Source organism: Pristis pectinata, chromosome 29 (genome assembly GCF_009764475.1).
Source record: "Pristis pectinata isolate sPriPec2 chromosome 29, sPriPec2.1.pri, whole genome shotgun sequence".
Lineage (NCBI taxonomy): Eukaryota > Metazoa > Chordata > Chondrichthyes > Rhinopristiformes > Pristidae > Pristis > Pristis pectinata.
In genome coordinates, this window is record NC_067433.1 from 3408287 (window position 1) to 3431048 (window position 22762).

General features: G+C 43.3%; 1 protein-coding gene across 1 annotated transcript in view; it reads right to left on the bottom strand.

Annotated features, from left to right (window-relative positions):
* Positions 1-5388: 5388 nt before the first annotated feature.
* LOC127584204 (bone morphogenetic protein 1-like) overlaps positions 5389-22762 on the bottom strand; it is a 203848-nt gene continuing 186474 nt past the window's right edge. Inside the window, 9 exon segments of the mRNA XM_052040801.1 lie at positions 5389-6564; positions 6567-6585; positions 9589-9839; positions 11229-11442; positions 12660-12787; positions 19053-19178; positions 21204-21225; positions 21227-21336; positions 21339-21384. Coding sequence (XP_051896761.1) covers positions 6452-6564; positions 6567-6585; positions 9589-9839; positions 11229-11442; positions 12660-12787; positions 19053-19178; positions 21204-21225; positions 21227-21336; positions 21339-21384 — 1029 coding nt within the window. The 3' untranslated portion in view covers positions 5389-6451.

Sequence of the window (22762 nt, forward strand, 5' to 3'; positions counted from 1 at the left end):
TGGCACCTTGCCAGTAACAGCTGTTAAGCTAATGGCCTGTAGTTCCCTGCCTTCTGTCTCTCTCCTTTCTTGAACAAGGGCTGTTTTCCCATCTCTGGTACTAGCAAGTTGTGAAAATTTCAACCAATGTGTCCACACTCTCTGCAGCCACTTCCTTCAAAACTCCAGCGTGTGGTCCATCGGGTCCTGATGACTTGTCCACCTTTACCCCTGAGTTTCTCCAATACTTTATCTCTTGTGATTGGGATTTATGTAAGTTCTACCATGCTATTTGAAATTAGCCCTTCTGATATCTCAGGGATATGAGCAATATCTTCCACAGTGAAGACTTATGCAAAATATTTAATCAGCATATCCACCATTTCTTTGGTTGCTGATAGTGATTCACCAGCCTCATTCCCTAGAGGCCCAACATTTACCTTAGCCGTTCTCTGTTTATATATCCATTGAACCTTCTACTGTTTGTTTTTATACAACATGCAAGTTTCCTCTCGAAATTCATTTTCTCCCTTTTTATGAGTTTTTTAGTCTTCTGCTGCTCAATCCTAAAAACTTTCCAGTCTGCCCTTGACACTTTGTATACCCTACTTTTCAATTAACATTATTCTTTAGTTCCTTTCTTAAACACAAATTGTGTTCCTTTCTCATTCTATCCCTCTTTTTGATTGAGATAAACTCTTGCTAAGCATTATAGACCAGCTGTTTGAATATCTGCCACTGTTCCTCTACTGACCAGTCTTTTAACTTGCTTACCCAGTCCACCTTAGGCTACTTCTCCCTCATACCATCATAATTGCCCTTATTTATATCAAAGACACTGGTTGTGGACCAGTGGTGTTCATCCTCAAACTGCATTTGGAATTCCATTATATTGTGGTCACTAACCTCCGGGTGCTCTGGTTTTCCTCTCACATTCCAAAGACGTACAGGTTAGGAAGTTGTGGGCATGCTATGTTGGCGCTGGAATCACTATCCACTGCCGGTACATCACCACTCAGCAACACTCTGGTGTTGATTAACAACACCACCCCACCTCCTTTCCCCTTTGGCCTTTTCTATTGGAACAGTGTATTACCTGGAATAATGAGCACCCAGTCCTGGTCACCCTGCTACCACGCCTCAGTGATAGCTATTATATCATACTCATATGTTGATATCTATGTAATCAACTCAACTATCTTGCAAATGCTATGTGCATTCAAAGAAAGAACATTAAGCTTTGATTTTTTTACAGTTACTTACAGCTCAGATTTGCACAGTTTTGCATATCTTCATTTATATCTTCTGCCCTGGTCTATCATAGTGAGACTGTCAGTTTCCCTTCACTATCCTCTGCCACTGCTCTTTCCATCCCACCTGATTTATTAAACGTTCCATTCTTGGAGGCTGACTGCTGATTATCATTGAGTCATACAGCACGGAAGTTGTCTCTTTCAGCCCACCAACTCTGTGCTGATCATCAAACATTAACATTAATCCTATATAAATCCCATTTTAGTTTGCACACATTCAACCATCACCAGATTCTGACATCTCACACACGCACTGGGGACAACTTACAGCAGCCAAATAACCTACAGACCTGCACGTCATTGGGACATGGGAGGAAACCCAAGCACCTGGAGGAAACCCAGGGAGAACATGCAAACTCCACACAGATGGCACTGGAGATCAGGATTGAACCGGGGTCACTGGAGTGGTGAAACTGGCTCTACTAGCTGCACCACTATGCTGCTGCCAATCATCCTAATAGTATTTCAAAGTTATTTTTCAATGAATGAAAATCGGGCTACTGACAGTGAGTTAAACTGAGGTTCTCAAACTGTGGGAGATGCACCTGTGAGTAGGTTTGTAAGGCCATAAATATTCACTAGGTTAGGGGTTGCAGCAAGGCAGGGCATTTGATTGTAAATGAGAGAATTGGGGAAGATGTTTGGGCAGGTGATTGCTTGAGGGAGGGGTACATAAGGCAAATTATTGGGCCAGGAATCAAGCAGCTGATTGGAAGGGCTGGGTGGATGATGATAATTGACATTTAAGGGGTTAAGGTAAAACATATGCTAGTGGGTTTCAAAGGCAGCTGGAAGTGGGCATGTAATCAGGAAGTTTTGAGATCTCTAAGCTATCAATAAAATTGCTTTCTTATGGTGATTAACTAATTTTTCAACTGTTACCATTCTTATGTACCTGTTTTATTCTTATAATCTGTCAAGGATTATCATTTAATGGCACTTGTAAAACACTATCCAGTTGTGCCAGTTTGTGGAAGAGTTTATTGGTTCATGGAAATTGCTACATTTGGTGATTTTTAAGATGAATTTGAACATAAACCTGAGCAAATCAGACCTCCAAAACTCTCAATTTTTGAGCAAATTTGCACCCATAGTTTGGTGGTTAACCCAATAAAATTTAGAATTTGTGCAATAAGGAGGGAGAACATCCTTCGGGTTCTTCAAATTAGACCTTGCGGGATGGATTTAGAAACAAAAAGGGGATTATCACTTTGCTGGGGCTGTATGTCAAGCCTCCTAATGGTCAGCGGGTAATAAAGGAGCAGATATGTGGGCAATGAAGAAGAGAGGGAATCATCTCAGTACGAAGAGCGACGTTTTTAAAGTGAGTCTGGGAGAGCTTTTTGAGCTAGTCCATAGATAGCTGTATTGGGCAGGGAAGGGGAAGGGGGAGGGTGGGGGTGAGGGTGAGGGTGAGGGGGGGGAGAAGGGGGAAAGGGGGAAGGGAAGGGGAGGAAGGGGGAAAAGGGATGGGGGAAGGGAGGAAGGAAGGTGTGTGTGTGTGTGTTTTAAGTTTGTATTCAGTTTTGCATTCATGTTTGTTTTAAGGTTGTTATGGGAAGGAGAAGGACAAGGATAGACCAGAAAAGGTCATGACTTAGGGAAGACTGACTTGAATGACACAGCTGTCGGTAGGTAAGTCTACGTACAGATAGTAGAAGTCATTCAAAAGTGAAACAGAGAGAGTTCAGCATCAATACTTTCCCACAATGGAAGGCCAATAAGTCCAAGGAACACCTGACATCAAGGAATATTGAGGGTTGGAAGAAAAACAAGTAGTTTATGACATCTTTAGAAAACTGAAGACAAATCCTACAGGAATATAGAGGGAATGGTACTTAAAAAAAGTGCATAGGAGGGGTGTGTAATAGTAGAGTTGGACAAGATTAAGGAAAATCCCAAAGCATTTATGTATGTTAGGAGCAAGGGGATAACCAGGGAAGGAGTAGGGACTGAGGTGTCAATTTCTGCATGGAGCCAGAAAGCGTGGGTGAAATCTTAAATGAATGCTTCTCATCTGTATTCCTCAAGGAGGACATCGTTGTTGGAGAATTCAAGAAGGGGAATGCTGGAATTCTACAATGTTACCATTGAAAAAGAGGATGCTTTGGATGTGTAAGATAGATAAATCCCCAGAGCCTGATGAGATGGATCCCAGGCTGCCCAAAACCTTCTCTGACCACAGAAAAGGTGCCAAGTGACTGGAGGACAGCAAAAGTGCAGTACCTTTATTCAGGAAGAGCATCAGGGAGAAGCCAAGTAATTGAATCCAATAAGTGATGGCAAAGTTATAGGAACGAATTCTGAGGGATAAGATTAATCTGAATTTGAAGACACGAGGATTAATCATGGATTATCAACATGACTTTGTTAAGGTAAGATCCTGCTTAACTAATTTGATTGAATTTTTCAAGGAGGCAACTCAGTGTACCAATGAGGGTCGTGTGGTTGATGTAATCTACTTGGTCTTCAGTAAGGCCTATGACATGGGAGACTGGTCTAAAGGTAAGAGCCCATAGGTTGATGCACTCTACATGGACTTCAGTAAGGCTTTTGACACAAGAGAATGGTCCAAAAGGTAAGAGCCTATGGGATCCAGAGCATTTGGCAAATTGGATCTGAAATCACCTTGGTGATAGGAGACAGAGGATGATGGTGAAGGGCTATTATTGCAGTTGGAAGCCTATACCCAGTGGTATACCACAGAAGTTGGTGTTGAGATGCTTGCTGTTTGCTGCATACATTAACAATTGGTGTGAATGTAGGAGGTATGATTAGTAAGTTCACAAACAACAGGAAAATTGGTGGTGGTGTTGACAGAGGATAAAAATATCTTGTAAAATTGTGTATAATTTATGCTTTTGTATTTTTCTTGTGAATGCTGCTTAGCTGACGCCATGTGCCTGTGATGCTGCTGTAAGTTTTTCATTGCTCCTGTGCACACATGGACTTGTGCATGTGACAATAAACTTGACTTCGACTTTGATAGTCTCAAGCTACAGAATGATATTAATGACTTAGTAAGATGAGTGGAGAAATGGAAGATGGAATTTAATCCTGAAAAATGTGAGGTATGTATTTTGGGAGGACTGATAAAGCAAGGGTACACACAGTAAATGATAGGATCCTAGGAAATACCTGAGAAACAGAGGGATCTTGGTGTACATGCCCAAGGATCCCTGAAGGTAGTAAACAAGATTGTTTAGACATTCAGAATACTTGCCTTTCATTGGTCAGGGCATAGAATAGTACAACTACATAAAATATTGATTAGGCCAAGCTAGTGTACTGTATGCAGTTCTGGCCATCACACTATAGGATGGATGAAATTGCACTGGACAAGGTGCAGAGGAGATTCGCTTGGATGTTGTCTGGGATGCAGTGATTCAGCTGAGAACTGGCTGGTTTTGCTTTCCTTGGACGAGGCTGAGGGAGACCTGATTGAGGGATACAACATTACGAGGGACATCGATGGAATGGATAGTAGAAATGCTTCCCCTTAGCAGAGTTATCTAAAAATAAAGGGCATATGTTTAGGGTAAGGGATGGTTGAGTTAGATGGGACTTGAAGAATTTTTTCACCCATAGGGTGGTTGAGATCTGAAACTGTCTGAGTAGATGGTTGAGGCAGGTGTCTTCAGAACATTAAGAGTTATTTAGATGAGCACTTGAAATGTTATGGCAGAAAAATCTATGGACCAAGAACTGGAAAAAGAAATTAGTTTAGATAGTTACTTGTTGGCCAGCATGTATACAGTGGGCCATTCTGTATGATTCTACGACAATAAAAAGTAGAAGGGGAGAAGGTCATTCAGTCCTTCATGTCTGTTCCACCATTCATGAAGATCATGGCTGATCTTTTCCCTCAGCACCACCTCCTTGTACGAACCCCAAATCGCTTGTTTCTCTTAATATCTAAATATCAAGAGTGTAGCGGTAGCTACAGTTCAAGTGTACTTCATTGGGTGAAAGTGTTTTGGAATATACTGAGAAGGATGTGAAAGAGGCCATATGAATGCAAACTCTTCTTCCATCAGATTAGAACAGACAAAGATTAAAACAGGACAACGAAAGATCTGGAACAAAATGCAAAAGCTGCAGTATGTCTTTTTATTGGGCTTCAGAGGATGAATTTCAAAGCTTATCAGCCAAAATCTACAGAATCTTATGTTGTACTTTCTCAGCCGGGTTGAATCACAACTTCCAGCCAATGAGTCTCCAGCTGCTTTATGGAATACAGAAAGTAGCTTCTGATCAGTTGTTCGGTGAGACAGGAGATGAAATTCAAAGTGACCCCAGGATATCAAATCTAGTCGAACCGTTAAATCTGCAATGCAAGTTATCCAGCACACAACCAAAGTTTGTACCACAGAGATTTCTCTTTGCAAGCTCCACAGACCAAGGATATGAGAAAGAAGGTCATACACTGTCCCGTTTAAAAAAAAAACTATGGAGACCAGAACTTGAAGCTGAAGGGACTGTTTGCGTGCAACCACATTTTATCAAGCAGGTAGTTTATGTGCTTACCCCTTTACATTGAGAGGTCTCCTATGCTGAACACCATTGCTCTATGGAGGAGCAGGTAAGTGGCTCTTTATCCACTGCCAACAGTGCTCAGGCATGGAGCCAATAGATGTGCAAGAATAGGCTGCACTGGCTCAGGGAAGACCCTGGACACGCCATGGTTTCAGTTCAACAGCTCCCTGACAGCCCAGCCAAGAATCAGTACCTGATGGCCTACAACTTCATGGCTCATGGTCACTGTTTGTGACTGCAACAGTAACAAAGTCCGAGAGAGGTTTCACAGAAGTCCAGGGGCCATTACAGAGGCTACTGAATGGACCCATCTCATGTGTGTCTGAAAGAAAGCCTATGTAGGCCCAGTAAAAGGGATCCATACAACAGCTTTAGATCACGTTCCCTAAGGAAATGCCATCTCTCACAACATTTAGTCCTTTTGAGAACACTGCAAAACTGAGACGTTTGATGGTACCCAGTCATTTGCTGCATTGAAAGCATCACATATCATAATACACTTGAGTCAGTTCAGCTTTTAAAATGCTGAAACTTGGAAATGGCTATGTTCCTCATGTCAGAATTTACAGTACAATTAAAAAAAAATTGCAAATTCCAGTCTCTCAGTTTCGGCAAGAGTTAGATTATTTCCTCAAGTGAAGAGTGTCCTGGAATTTGGTGCTGGTGTAACGTGCATGGAATCCCTTCTTGTTAATGGTGTCATCTGTATGGAACCGAATCATGATTGAATCTCCGCTGAGTAAATCTCCTCAGGAGGCTGTAACAGAAAATGTTTAAATTGGTAACTTGGTTTATTACTGTTGCATGTACCAAGGTAGAGTGAAAAATTTGTCTTGCATGCCATCCATACAGATCATTCATTACGTCAGTGCTTTGAGGTAGTATAAGGGAAAACAACAGAATGCAGAATAAAGTGTTACAGGTTACAGAGAATGTGCATTGCAGGTAGATAATAAGGTGCAAGGTCATAACGAAGTAGATTGTGAGGTCAAGAGTCCATCTTATCGTACTAGGGAACAGTTCAATAGTTTTATAACAGCAGGATAGGAGCTGTCCTTGAGCCTGGTGGTACGTGCTTTCAGGCTTTTGTATCTTCTACTCGATGGAAGGGGGGTAGAAGAGAGAATGTCAGGGTGGATGGGGTCTTTGATGATAGCGAAAAGCGTAGACAGAGTCCATGGAGAGGAGGCATCAATACAGCAATGCTCTGGCCTGTAATACCCTGTCCATCCATGCTACCTTCTGCAGTTAGGGGAGTGAAGGTGTCCATGTCACTGGCTTTGCCACAGGCATCTATTGCCACTCCTTTTTATCTTCCTTTGAATCTGTGGGAAGAACACTTCCACTTTCCTTGAATGGAAAGGTCAGTTGAAGTGGAGATTTGAATGCTGGAAGGCCTTGGAGATTCATTGGTTGCAGTTCTCTGTGATTCACGGGACACAAGAGATTGTAGATGCTGGAATCTGAGGCAAACACACAAAAAGCTGGCGAAACTCAGTGGGTCAGGCAGCATCTACGGAGGGAAATGGACAGTCAATGTTTTGGATCCAGATAAATGGTCTCGACCCGAAATACTGACTGTCCATATCCCTCCATAGTTGTTGCCTGACCTGCTGAGTTCCTTCGGCTTTTTTGTGTGTTGCAAGTTATCAGGGGGCTTGGATAACTGACCCTTTGGCCCGTGCCTGTACAGCTAAATCCAAAATGTGTGTGTTTCATGGGAATACAGTTGATGTGTACCTGTGTGTGTGTCAGTGTGAGTTTCTGTGCATGTCAGTATGCATTTCTGTGTGCCTCTGCACATCTGTGGGTGCACTTGTGCATGTGTGAGAGTATATATGTAACCATGTACATTTGTAGGTGAATATATATACAAACAAGTATGCATGGGTGTGAATACATCCATACCTGTATGTAGCACACAACTATTTGGAGTGTGTGCCTCTGTGTATACTGTATGTATGCACATCGGTCTTAGTGTGGATGTGTAAAGTGTGCATGAGTATCATTACTGGTGTGTGTGCACATTTCCCCCTTTCTTTAGGCATGGCTCATACCAACACCTTGTGCTCATTGACGAAGAAAGTGTGAAGAAAGTTGTCCTCCACCCAGGAGCAACTACCTGATGAAACACTTCCCATACAGCACACAGAGCCACTACAAGGAATGGCTTGTAGAGTGCGGGTGTGGATAGTTATTTTACATTAAAAAGGGAGCAACAAAAGTAATAACAAACCTCAATGGCATTTGATAACAATGGTTTCCAATTCTGAAGAGTTTGAGAGAATGTCAAACAATGGGAACGGTAAGAAGATCAAAATACTATTACTAGCAACAGAACGTAAGGAACCATTGAACCAAAATTGGCAACTCAGCTGTCCTGTTTTTGCTTACTGGTAGAGGATTTAGCAACGGTAATACAGTTGAACACTAAGGAGTGGTCATAGTCATACAGCACGGAAACAGGCCCTTCAGCCCAACTGGTCCATGCTGACCTAGATCCCCATCTAAGCTAGTCCTATAATGATCTAAACCTTTCCTACCCATGTACCTGTCCAACTGTCTTTTAAAAAGGAACAATAATTAAATAGCAACCAGAAGCAGGAATCTCTAAAAAGCTCTTCAATGACAATAGGGCCCAGCATGCAAGTTCTAAAGACAAGCATGGAGCATTTGCAACTATGTTTAGCCAGAAATGGATGATTCATTTTGGCTTCTTCCTGAGATTCCACCCACCCCCACCCCCCCAACACAGAAGCCAGCTTTCAGTCAATTTAATTCATTCCACATGTTATCAAGAAACAGTTGTGAGCATTGGATACACCAAAGGTTGTGGTACTAAAAAACATCCTGGCAGTAGCAGTACCATCCTAGTAGTGTCTGAAATGCGCTGCCTGGGGTGGTGGTGGAGGCAGATACAATAGAAGCATTCAAGAGGCTCTTAGATTGGCACATGAATGTGCAGGGAATGGAAGGACATGGACATTGTGTAGGCAGAAGGGATTTGTTTAGTTGGGCATTTGCTTACCAATTTAATTAGTTTGGCACAATATTGTGGGCCGAAGGGTCTGTTCCTGTGCTGCACTGTTCGATATTCTAGTATTGAATATGTTTTCCAGAAGTGGTTGTGCCTCTAAACATACTCTTCCAGAACAGTTACATTCCTGGCATCTGTTAGACAATTTGGAAAATTGCCCAGCTCTATCTTGTTCACAAAAGGGACATATCAGAGTGACTGCCCTTAACATCAAGACAGCATTTTACTGGGGTGGCATCCAGAAGCCCTGGTAAGTTGAAATCAATGGGCCTCAAGGGGAACAGTGGTCATTGGATTCTCTCCTGTTGATGCCATTACCTGGCACTAGTGTGGCATGGATGTTCCTTCCTACTCATCAGCTTTAAGCTGAATGTTTTATAGATCCTGCTGCATATAGGAATGCACTGCTTCAGTTTTTAAGGAACCACGAAAAGGAACTTTCTGTGCAACCATCAGTAATCATCCCTAATTCTGACCTTACCGTGGAAGGGAGATGATTGATGAAGCAGTTAAAGATGAACAGATTTGGGGCATTGCTGGAGAACTCCAGTATCAATGTCTTGGGATTGAAGTGGCTGACCAACACCCACAACACGTTCCTCCCCACAGTCCCCATCTTTTCACTGGTATAAGTAAGACTTGTAGTCCGTTCTAAGTTTTATAACGTGGCAGTAGATCCAGCAATTATAGGAAGAGCAATGAAGCGAGATAGTAAGTTCTTACCCCTGAGCCACAGAACCTGCCCAGCCTTGGAGCAGTATCATCTGATCCATCGAACAACTCCATGTAATCATAGCCGCAGTCTGCTTCCTCCTCAATCTCGAAGGTCTGGAATATCAGCTCCACCCCATACCCTTCTTCTGCTTGGACCACCCATTGACAATCTGCTCCCCCTGGATAATTATTGTCCCCAAACTGGGAGTGGGAGTACAGATCCTTGGTTTTCACTTCTGCCTTCAGCTTGCCCCCACATTCTACAAGACAAAACATGCACATATAAGACGAGTCTCCCAGTAATATCCTTCCTATGATGGTTACATCCTTTCCTTGCCTGTAGAGACTGCTCAGTAGTGCTGCTCTCCCAGTTTCTCAGACTCCCTGAAGATGTGGATTGTACCTCAGAAGCTGGGCACCCCTAATATGCTCAAGATGACATTCTTCATGTGTGCTTGCTATATAGCGTTGGCAGGATACTGAACTGGAGCTCTGATTAGCGAGTTTCACTCACCTGTCGATGATGTGTGATACTTTACAGCTCTCAACTGCAGAAAAAAAGAACTAACCAAAGTAGAATGATGTTCTCACTTCCCTCTAATCTACAGTCTTTAGCTAAGTGAGTAGCAATCCTGTTTCTGAGGCAGGAGGTTATGGGCTCAAGTCCTATTCCACAAAGCTGAGCACATAACTAAGGCTGAGCCCACCAGTGCAGTACTGAGGGTGCACCACAATGTTGGAGATACTGTCTTTCAGATGAAGTATCAAGCCAAGGTGAAGCCTACTCTCACAGGGTTGTAAAAGATCCTATGTCACTATTTGAAAGACAGCGAGGGGAATAGTTCAGTGCACTGAATACAATATTTTTTTAAATGATAACATCACAAGAAACAGAATAGCTGATTAATTAAAGCACCATTGTGTAAGAAACCTCGCTATGGACAAATTGGCTAACACATTTCCTACCTTACAACATACTTGACACTGCCTTCTGTCCTTCTTTGACCTACTGAAGCCATTCACTGAGGCAGGGTAGGGTACCAGTGGAGACAGATGCCCCAGTACATTCAGAATGACATTCGTCATGTTGCCTATGTGTATAATGTTGGCAGATGACTGAACTGCAGGACTAGTTCAACTGAGTTCACCTGACCTCAGCCAACCTTCACAAATAAGCAGGGATCACTGATATAAACCTAATTTGGGAGCCTTTTGCTAGCCTACTGTACTGACCTATTCTGAGAGCCACTTGTTACAGGTCATCCCTCCTGACTGCTTATGAATTAGTCTGTCCTGTTTTCAGAGTTAATTAATGTGCATTCAGTAAAACTCAAAGTAGACATTGACAAGCCAAGAGCTAAGGGCTCTTCAAAACATTCAATTTTACACGCTATGCAATAGACCTCAACCTTTCAACATTAATGTCTATTCTGAGAGCTTGATCCCAATTACAAAGAAATTGGCTAACAAAATAACAAATTATGAAACAAAAGGCCATGTGTGCTCATGCACAATTTTTCAGTACAAACATTTATGCAAACAATTTCTAAGTATTAAGAATGAATAAATTGAACAACATTAATCTGTTTACTCCCATTCTAGTTCAGCCTAGTGCAATTATGCATCATATAAGGTTGAATGCAACTTACCAGAACTGTGAGTGGCTTCAAAACCTTTCTTCTGCACAGAGCTGTCAGAGTAGAACTTGATGAACATTCTGTTGAAGGTGGAGATCTGGGGTTCAGGCTTCTTACTCCCACAGAATCGTCCAATGACTTTTGCCTTTGAGTCTTTGCCATCGTAAAGCTCCAAGTGATCGTAGGCACATTCCTGGTGCTGCTCAATATCCAGCTCATTGAATGCCTTCAAATCAAAACCAAACAGCTGACTAGTTACAGGCTTTTCTCTCCCCACAAATACATCCCTCTGCCAACTCCCTACCCACATCCTATTGCTTTGCAAACTGTAAGCTCTCCCTCCTTTTTCTGCCACAGAAGGTTCTCAGTATGGTTAGATTTCTCTGCTGGTGTACCATTCTGCAGCTACAATGCAAAAGTCTTTTCCATCTACGTCACGGCACATCTACGTATGGATATGTCGTCTAGTGGGTCATTAGTCCTGTGTTGCCTCTATCTGCCAATCTTGGATTTGCATAGTAACCGCTTTCCAACTGCACAACATGCCAATGTAATAAACAGGTAAGTGGAGATTTTACAAAGGTGTTAACACAATGAAGGGTTTTAATAGAATAAATCCAGAGAAACTCTTTCTAGGGAAGTTAATAACCTGAGGGCACAAATTTACTATCTGAGGAAAGAACGACAGCAGAGGAGGGATGTTTACAGTGTCGTGGAGTCAGACACACACAGCACAGAGGCAGGCCCTTTGGCCCACTGACCATCAAGCACCCACTGCGCCAATCCTACGCAAACCCTACTTTATTCGGCCGATATCCCACTCAACTCCTTCCAGATTCTATCACTCACCTAACTTCCAGGGGCAATTTACTTCGAGAATTAATCTACCAACCTGCATGTCTTTGGGATGTGGGAGGAAACCAAAGCACCCAGGGAAGCTCACGCAGTCATAAGGAAAACATATAAATTCCACACAGGCAGCACCCGAGGTTGGGATTGAACCCAGGACACTGCAACTGTGGGGCAGTAGCTCTACCTCCTGCACCATCAACCCACCCAATGATTAGATATGATCTGAGATCTATTTCTGAAAAGATGGTGGAAGCAAGTTCAAGAGTAACCTCCAAAGGGCAGTTAATAAATACCCAAAAAGGGAAAACATTGGGAAAGGGTGGGTTAGTGGAAATAATTAGACAGTGGGCACAGGAAACAGGGGTGGATTTGCCCCGTTCTATGCTGCACCATTCTTTAATCTCCCGGCTATGAATGAAGATTGACAAAGTCTTTTGTGACTCCGTCTTCCTTCAATGTCTTTCCAACCATTAAAAAAAGATTGATGTCAACAGATTGGTGTTACGGAAAGACAGCTTTCACTTATCTGAGCCTGACTCTGACTCTGAACCCTTAATGGGCCCTTCTACATTGGTTAAGCTTAGTTCTTACCAGTTTCACACGGTGCCCAGGTGTGGTTACGATCTCCCAGGTACATTCCTTGCGGCTGGTGTATTTATCAGGCCAGTTAGGGCTGGTGATGATCCCAGAAACACTGTTGATTTTGTGCTCACACCCAGCTGCAGGCAATGACACAATGACACATCAGTTCCCGCCACAGTTAGTGCTTGGAATACATTCTGTGTGTAAGATACATCCAACCTACCACTTATTTAGGAGCACCAGGTACAGAGTATTAAGTGAGGGAATGTCGTCATGTAGAGGCCACTTCAGCTACAGATGGAAGGACATCCTTAATGGTACGAGTAATTTAATTCCATTTTATGACTCTCAGGAATCTCCTACGGTCATTTTACGGCGCACAAATTGACAGATTAAGCTGAACTCAGCAAATTTCATTCAGAAGGTGCTGGTAAAGTGAGCACTGTCAGCTTCAAAGTCAGTAACACTCTCTAGTCAGCCACTACATCAATATCTGAAGTGTTTCTTTGACTACATTACTGTGCTCCTTCAGCTGAATTCTATAGGCAGCCTTACCAGTTGGTGCTGACTGGTGGGCAGTTGATTGTTGTGTGGTTCAGGCTTACTGAAGATCGCATTACAATTACCCCAAATTCACTCTGCGGTGCACATTTACAGTTAGCAAACTGACAATGCAGTTTGATCTGGGTTATGCCAAAGAATATCCAAAGTGTCTAATGGAACCTCCCTCATCAACTGACTTGTAGTCACATTCTGACTGCTGCAGTTCCTGCCCAGGAAGTGAGTGATCACTTCACAAATGGGAACATTGTTTGCTTTCTCTTTTATTCCGGAAGAAAAGCACAGCATAGATTGAGATGTGCTCAAAGAAAAAAATCAGTATAAAAATATTCTTACTTGCAGGGCAGCTCAGTTCATAGTTGAGTAACTGACAACATCAGACAAAGGAACAACTTAAGGAAATACTTTGAGCAAAAAACTGCAGATGCCGGAAATTCAAAACAAAGACAGAAAATTGTGGAAGCACGTCAGACCATCTTAGTGGGGAGAGAAAGAGAGTCAACATGTCAGAATTCATCATTAGAGCTGGAAGTTTACAACAGAGATTAAGAGGTTGGATGTAAAGCAAAATGAACCCATCAGACAGCGAGGCTTTTATCAATACTGGAAAAATACACCATTTGGCATTTTGGAAAATCTCAGTTGAAAGTCCTTGATCAAAACGCTGACTGCTTAACCTGCTCAGAGCTTCCAGCACCTTTTGTATTAGGGAAGCATTTACCCTTTATTGGAGGCGCCAGTCTATTGCAAAGGTAACAGCAGGAAATGGGGCACCTCATCCTGGATTTCTACAAAGCTCATTGTTTGGTGGGTTCATTCACTTTATCTCCAGTTTCTCCATCTCTGTTGCAGTTAGTCATGTTTCTAATCAATATGAGCATGGTCAGTGTTCCTCTGAACACCATATTTTCCCCCTCTACATTACAACCTCATTTCCCAACCCCTACAGTAAGATTTGATTCTAAGTGGAGGTATGGCATAGTTAAAAGCAGCTAGTCTCATTTGTTTATAGAAAGTTAATACATACTAAACTTAAGGTAATAGTTATCAACTCTAAGACAAAAGTAGTCCAATTTCAGCACACAATCCTGATAAACATCACAGGTGTATGCCCTGCCGAACCCAGTCAGAATTCACCACTTTGCCTTGAGAGAAAAAGGAGGTTAAGGTTCCTTTTGAAACCCTTAGATTGCTATTTTTCTCTAAACTACAAAAAGTTGTGTCTCTACCAAGAACTTACACTAGGTGTTCTAGTGCATGAATCACAAAACGTTAGCAGGCACGTAGCTGTGAAGGAAAATGTACTTTGGCCTTTATTATAAAAGGATCAGAGGTTAAGAATAGGGAGATTTTGTGACAGTTGTACAGGGTGTTGGTACAGCTTCACCCGGAATAATCTGCCCATTTTGATCCCCTTACCTAAAAAAGGATATAGTAACATTGGAGGCAGCTCAAAGGAGATTCACCAGGCTAATTCCTGGGATAAGAGGGTTGTCCTATCAAGAGAGGCTGGACAGTTTGGGTCAGTGTTCCTTACAGTTCAGAGGAACGACAGTTGACTTTATTCAAACATACCCTGAGGGCGTGACAGGGTAGATGCTGAGATGCTTTCACTCATGGGAGAGTCTGAGCAAGGGATGGCCTACAAAATAAAGGGATAGCCATTTAAGACTGAGGTGCATAGAAATTTCTTCTCTCAGAGGGTAGCGAATCTCTGGAATTCTCTGCCTCCGATTGTGGTGGGGGCCAGATCATTAGATATATCTAAGGTGGAGTTAGATAAATGTTTGGACAAGTAATTAAGGGTTTGGGGGAACTGGCACAGGAGAGGAGTTGAGGCCGGCATAGATCAGCCACGATCCTGCTGAATGGTGGGGCAGGCTTGAGGGGCTTGATGTCCCACTCCTGCTCCAGTTTTCTCGTGTTCTTGTATTCACCGGGATATGACCCTGAAATAAACTAAGTAAATGAGTGATCAGATAAGTCTGAGCAAGCCTTTACAACTTGTGTCATCAATATCAACTTCAGTGGCCCTGTAAAGAAAAATAGGGCAGATCTTCCATCAAAAACTGGCAGTTTTATACATTGCCCACCTAACTGAGTGCAGGTTTGGGACTCCCAGGTGAAGACAGAAATCCTGAACTTTCCAATAAAGGAAATCATATTTGACAAAATTTGCTAGAGTTCTTTTTGGATGTAAACAGGATGAATAAGGGGAGGCAAGTAGATGCAATGTATTTGGATATTCATAAGGCATTAGATAAGGTACAAGAGGTTACTGCACAAGGGAAAATGACACAAGGGCACAGGGTTGGGCATACACAGGCAATTGGTTAACTACTGGAAAATGGAGAATTGGGATAAATGGGTCATTTTCAGTCGGGCAATCAGTAACTACTCAGGTGATAATGGAGTCAGTGCTAGAGCCTCAACTATTCATGCTGATGAAGGGGACCAAGTGTACTGTGGCCAAATTTACTCAAGATACAAAGAGAGGTGGATCAGTAAATTGTGAGAAGGCTGCAAAGGGGTATAGATCGGTTGAGTGAGTAGGTAAGAAATTGGCAGATGGAATATAATGTAGGAAAATGCATAGTTTCCACTTTGGAAGGAAGAATGGAAAAGTAAATTATTATTTAAATGGAGCGAAACTACAAAATGCTATAGTAGAAATAGATCTGGGGTGTTGCAGTAAGAAATAAGGCTGGCAAGCAAGCTTTAGCAAGTATCGGAAGTCTAATGGAATGTTGGACTTTATCGCAAGGAGTATGCAGTATAAAAGTAGAGAAGTTTGGATGCAACTTTCACAGGGCACTGCTGAGACCGTACATGGAATACTGTGTACAGTTTTGATCTCCATATTTAAGAAAGAAGACAGATGCATTGGAGGAAATGCAGAGAAGGTTCACTAAGTATAAAGAAAGTTGGGTAGATACTCATGTGAGTATCAAAGGTTAAGAGGTGATCTTATTGAAACATGCACGACTCTGAGGGGGTTGACAGATGGATGCTGGGGGGATGTTTCCCTTAGTAGAAGTAACAGGGAGCATTGATTCATAATAAAGGGTTGCCCATTCAAGATGGAGTTGAAGAAGAATTTCTTCTCTTAGAGGATCAAGAACCTTTGGAATTCTCTATAAGAGAGTCAGTGAGTATGGGAAAAGTGATATTGAGGACAAGATTGATCAGCCATGATCATATTGAGTGGTGGAGCAGGCTTGAAGGGTCAATTCACCTATTCCTCCTTCCTTTTCTGTTTTCGAGGAAAGGTTGGACAGGTCACGTGAGGAGAAGAGTGAGAGGAAAGATTGAAATATTTAACACCTTCAAGAGTCTAGACAGGGTGAATGTGGAGAGGATGTCTCCTCTTGTGGGAGAATCTAAAACTTGGAGGCACTGCTTAAAGATGAATAGTCCATTTAAGGCAAAGATGAGATAACTGTTTTTTCTCTCAGAAGGTTGTGAATTGTTGGAACTTTCCTCCTCAAAGGGCAGAGGAAACAGATCTTTATATATTTTTAAGGCCAAGGGAGATTCTTGATAAGCAAGAGGATGAAAAGTTACTGAGGAGTGGGCAGAAATGCAAGTTGAGATTATATACAAATCAGTGGTGACCTGCTCCAAATTCATATGAACATCTGCTCAGCTGGCCACTGGTCCTGAGACACTTTTTTCCCACTTCTAATAGAGCAGCACAAACCTCCGCAGAACACAATACTCCGGCTGAACCTGGTGCTGTGAGGGGCTTTGCCGATCTGCCGTGGGCCAGCTTTCCAGCGGCTTTGAGAGCGGGTTTCAAGGTCAGGTGACTGGTGAGCACAGTGGTGGCCCAGTGATGCAGCAGTTAGAAGTATGCAGGCACAACTCCAGCGACCCAGGTTCGATCCAGGCCTCAGGCTCTGTCTGCATGTTTTTCCTAGGACCCTGTTGGTTCACCCCCAGGTGTTCTATACTGTCTATGTTCGAACTCAACACTAAACACTAGCCGGCAACAGTTTTGTACTGTCCTATGTTCTAACTCAACACTGAACACTAGCTGGCAACTTTACTCATGTCATTCTTTCATCAGGAGAGGCTGAACAAACTTGGGCTCTTTTCTGTGGAGCGCTGGAGGCTGAGGGGTGATCTGTTGGAAGTGTATAAAATTATGAGGGGCATAGATAGGGTGGACAAGCAATATCTTTTTCCCATTATTGAGCAATCCAATACCAGAGGGCATGCATTTAAGGTGAGAAGGGGTAGGTTCAGAAGAGACTTGAGGAGGAAGTTTTTTATTCAAGGAGTAGTATATGCCTGGAATGCATTTCCTGATAGAGTGGCAGAGGCAAATTCACTGGGGGCTTGGATGGGCACATGAGTGAGAGGAAAATGTCGGGATATGGGCTTTCTGAAGGTAGGAGGGATTAGCTATGTCAGCACAACATTGTGGGCTGAAGGGCCTGTTCTGTGCTGTACTGTTTTATGTTCTTGCTTTCCCCCACATACCAAAAACATGCTGGTTGGCTATTTGGTCACTATAAATTACCCCGAGTGTAGATGAGTAGTGGGAGAATTGGGGTAGGGAGAAGTTAATGGGATGTGAGACAGAATAGGTTACAGGGAAATAAGTGGGGGAATGGGTCTGATGGGAACGCTTTAGGAGGTGGCATAGACTCAATGGGCCAAATGGAAATATGAGCTTGAGCAGCTGCCCAGTCAGTGAGAGATCTGACCCAAGCCGTCCCTCCTGTCTGCAGAAGCATTTTCTGACTTGTTGGTTACTAAGGAGCAGCACATTCCTGCAATCTGTACTTTGGATTTTTTCAGTATTTCTATATTTAGCCTCTTCATTTTAGCCTTCCTCTGCAGCAATGCTGACTAGCTGCAAGGTTTTACTTTACATGTGATTTTCTTACACTAACCCCCAATGAACAATGCTGCTTCTATCTTCCATCCTTTGGAGGTGCCCTACACTATAAACCACCTGAATCCCTCATAAACCGAGCTTGGTTATTATCTGTCAGTCACCACTCAGCAACGAATTAAAACAGCAGCATGCAATGTAATAACACTGGAGAACGTCAACAAGACAGCCTCCAAACTTGACGCAGAAGTCCTTTGGACAGCATATGGTTCTGGGTAGGTAACTCCTTCATCAATCACGCCTATAACCTGAACTTTTCTGAAGTGACTGAGCATTGATTTTACGCACAGTCATGTTCTTAATGGTTTTTCATTCACTGAATTTTGCTGTAGAAATAATCTGTCTGTAAGCAGAAGACTCTGTTTGGAGACCACTGTAAATTTTGATGACTCCTGCTATACACCCAAGTAGGTGATGTAAGGGTGTCAATCTCCACACTATCAAATCCATCCACAGGATGTGGACCTCACTGAAAATCCAACATTCGTTGCCCATCCCTAATTATCTGCGAGTCTCTGCAGTCCTTCTGGTGAAGGTACCCACACAGAACTGTTGGGAAAGGAGATCCAAGATTTAGATGCAACAATGATGAAAGAATGGTGCAATTATTTCCACAAGAGGATGGTGTGTAACTTGGAGAGGTGAAAGCTACTGAAACCCTTCCTCCATCCTACCTGACTAGTCTGGGATCAACGGTTAATGACACCAAAAGAACTTTTGGCAAAACTAGAGGTTTAAACGTACAGAATTACCAAACTCATGACTGAGTCAGCCTCACAATTACAGTGGGATTATTCAGAGAATGGAAATATAGTTAAATAATATAACTGTGAGTAAAATCAAGGCCGACACAATCTCGCACCCCTCTCTCGGGACACAAGATGCGCACATCCAAGTACACTCTACAAAGGTTCAGAGTCCTCATTAGTATCACTCACCTTCCTTGCAGTCATGCTTATTTTCGTGAAGCATGAAACCACTGCGGCACTGACATGAGTAACTCCCAAAGGTGTTGACACACTCGTGCTGACAACCACCGTTATCCTTTGAACACTCATCTTTGTCTGAGAGAAAGAAACAATGAATATGGAAGTCACAGTCTCAGTAAAACAGCAATTTCACCAACAGTTAGCTTCAGTACTGGGCTCCCTTGACTCACTCAGACATTCATTTCTCAAGCAAGAAGGAAACCTGAGCCAGCTTGTCAGACACTCGAGGAAGCTCAGTTCCAGGAGGGGCAGTAACTGGACGGCACAGATTGAAGATAACGAGCAAATGGAAGGGGAGGTAGAGGAGGACATGTTGTGATCTGGGAGGCGATATAGATATGGTATGGTGTATAGATCTATATGTTTGTGATCTGGTCAGTGACGTAGATGTGGTATGGCATATAGATCTATATTTGGTGATCTGGGAGGCGATGTAGATGGTATGGCATATAGATCTATATGTTGTGATCTGGGAGGCGATGTAGATGTGGCATGGCGTATAGATCTATACGTTGTGATCTGGGAGGTGATGTCTACAGGAAACAGATTCAACAGCAACTTTCAATCAGGAATTGGATAAGTACCTAGAAGAAAAGAAAATGCAAGATAGGGGAGCAGGAAAGTCCTCTCAAAGAGCCAGCACAGATTTGATGGGTGAATAGTCTCTCCCACCTATGAATCTATCTACAGGAATTACTTTCATGCAGTGGGGGGGGAGGGGAGGCAACCTCTCAGCCCAAAGCTGAAGCCTATTAAATAATCTGAGAATCTGTTCAGTCATTCTGGTCTGCAGCCCTCAGTAGGCACTCGTGCCCTCAGCTCTGTTGGTCTGGCTTTGCTGCAATGTTAAGGACCCCTGTTGCTTATGATACTTCAGAGCATATTGCTTCTTCATTTACTTACCTCTACATGAGGTATATATTCAGGGCAATCACCACACACTTCTCCCCATACACCACCCTCCCGTCCACATTGACCTCCCCAAACTAATGCAGCAACCTGACCAAGATTCCTCTTTCATGCATCCACACAGCACTGCACCAGGTGTGACAGAATTGGTCAATTGCCATACTTATAACGTTCATACTGCTCCACAACACTCCGAGACATCTGCACTCCCGCAGTCGTGTCTCCCTGCGTGATTTCCATTGGTCCCCCAAATGTCATCACATCTTCTGCAAGTTAGGCCATAAGGTTTGAAATCCCCTTCCTAAATCAGTCTGCCTTTCTCCACTTTGGTCACCTGCAATGATCTTTCCTTCCTTGGCTCTGCATCAAAGTTTCTCTGATACTTTTGTGAAACACCTTTTTATGTTTCAGCCCACATATAATGGCAGGTTCTTAGTGGTTAGGGTTAGGGTTGGTTCTTAGCGGTGACTGGAATCTCTCTTAAAACGGAATTAAAGATAAAATAGTTAAAGTAAAGTACAACCAAACACTACTCTGCAATGGGGTTACTCAGCTCAACCAGTTCAACCACTGGGTGTGAAGCTTGGACCCAGTGTCCTGGACAGGGGGAAAGGAAGTAAGCCAGGGCTCCCATCCCTGACTGCTATTCAGTCCACCGTGCACTTGGTAAAAGAACTCCTCATCCACCTGACTTGGTGTTCTCCCCTGAAGTACACATAAATGTCACTTCGATGAAGTTGTAAAGAGCTGTCAGCCCTCAAGCAACTACGTCAACTAACATTACACACCTCCTCAATCAGTTGGTACTTTTCGAAGAGATGGGTTAAAAGTCTTCCAACAGGCATAGAATCATAGAGCAATACAGCACAGATACAGGCCCCTCGGCCCAATCAGTCCATGCCGACCACGGTACCCACCCAGCTTAGTCCTAATTTCCTGCCTTTGGCCCATATCCTTCTAAGTCCCGGCCCTCCATGTACCTATCCAAGTGCTTCTTAAATGATATTGTTGTACTTGCCTCACCACTTCCTCTGGCAGCTCATCCCATATACTCACCACCTGCTGCATGAAAAAGTTGCCCCTCAGGTCCCTTTTTAATCTTTTAAATCTTTTTAAATCTTAAGGCATGAATCAGAGGAAGGGAGGACAACCACAAGGGAGGGAAGTTTCACATAAATTTAGTTTTACCTACAGAGAAGAAGTGTGCCTTGAAAACCTTTCTTGGAAACAGTGTTGTCCGATTTACATTCTATCCTCATGTTGTTGTACTGGGATGTAATCACCTCTGGTTTCTCTGCACCACAGAATTTGCCATGAAGCTTGAGTCAGCAGAGAGGCCACTGCGCACTTCCACATAATCGTACTTACAGACCTGGACACCAACAGTCGGCAATGGCGGGAGATTGTCCGGATCAGAGTAACAAAGCATACACCACATCAGTACATAGAGGGTAAGGCAAACAGAGGCACAACACTTAAGGGTATTTGTATACATCCCTCTAGCCCCAGGTTTCTAAAAAGGTTTACTGCAGAGGTATTAATGGTAGATTCCAGTCAGTGGCATGAAAAGGGATCAGCATTGTGTGAGGTGTTAAGGATGTAGTTATCTGGTCAATTGTGCATTGCTACACAGTAATACAACACTCAGGTTCTAATGCAGTTAACTGGTAAATTGGTTTATTATTGTCACATGTACCGAGGTACACTGAAAAATTGTGTTGTGCATGCCATCCATACAGATCATTTCATCACATCAGTACATCAAGTTAGTACAAGGGAAAAGCAAATAACAGAAAAAGCAAATAACAAGTAAAAGCAAAAGTACAGAGAGGGACCCTATCACTCTACTCAGCAATCAAATGTGGAGTGCATTAAGAGCAAGAGAATATAAGAGCAAGAGAATCTCTTGTATCTCTGTAAACTGAATATGAAATTTTGGCTAGAGAGCAGAGTCTGATGTGTTCTGTGTGCATCGCTTTCCTGGACATTAAAGGTTGGGATCCCCACACAACAACAATACCCCCAGGGGTAAAGCTCCTCCACTTGCTAGGATATATTAGCCTGACTTCATTTGCTCCTACCATTTCCATGCACTGCCCCAAGAGATCAGCAGGTTCTCAGAAAGCACTCCCATCTGCCCTTCACCCACACACTCCTCCCACTGGTTCCCCTCTCCCACCGTTCCCACCTCCCTCCCTCGATTCCATGCTCCACCTTTCCCTCCCATCAGACTCCATCATCTGCAGCCCTTTGTCACCTCCACCTCTCACCTCCCAGCCTCTCATTGTTTCCTCTCTTCCCTCCCCCATCGCCTATCACCCCTCCTCACCTGGATCCACCTATCGCTTGCCAGCTCTTGCTCCACCCCTTCCCCTCACCTCTTTATACTGATAACCTTCCCTCTGTCTCTCAGTTCAGATGAAGGGTCTCGACCCAAAACTTCGACTGTCCCATTTCCCTCCACAAATGCCGCCTGGCCTGCTGAGTTCCTCCAGCATCTTGTGTGTTGCTCCAGATTCCAGCATCTGCGGTCTCCTGTGCCTCAGAAAATGTGCAACAATGCTCTGCTCTCCCTTTCCCTCATGACCATCTCTGTAAACCCGCTTGGCTTCCAATCCACCTTGTCACCAGGGAGACAACGGAACCCCAGTGAGCAGGTCCCCTGACTTAAGCAATCAGTGGTCCATGTCAGCTGGGCAGGAGTAGTGTACAATGGAGAAAGATAATGGAGGATGTTGGATGTACAGGGG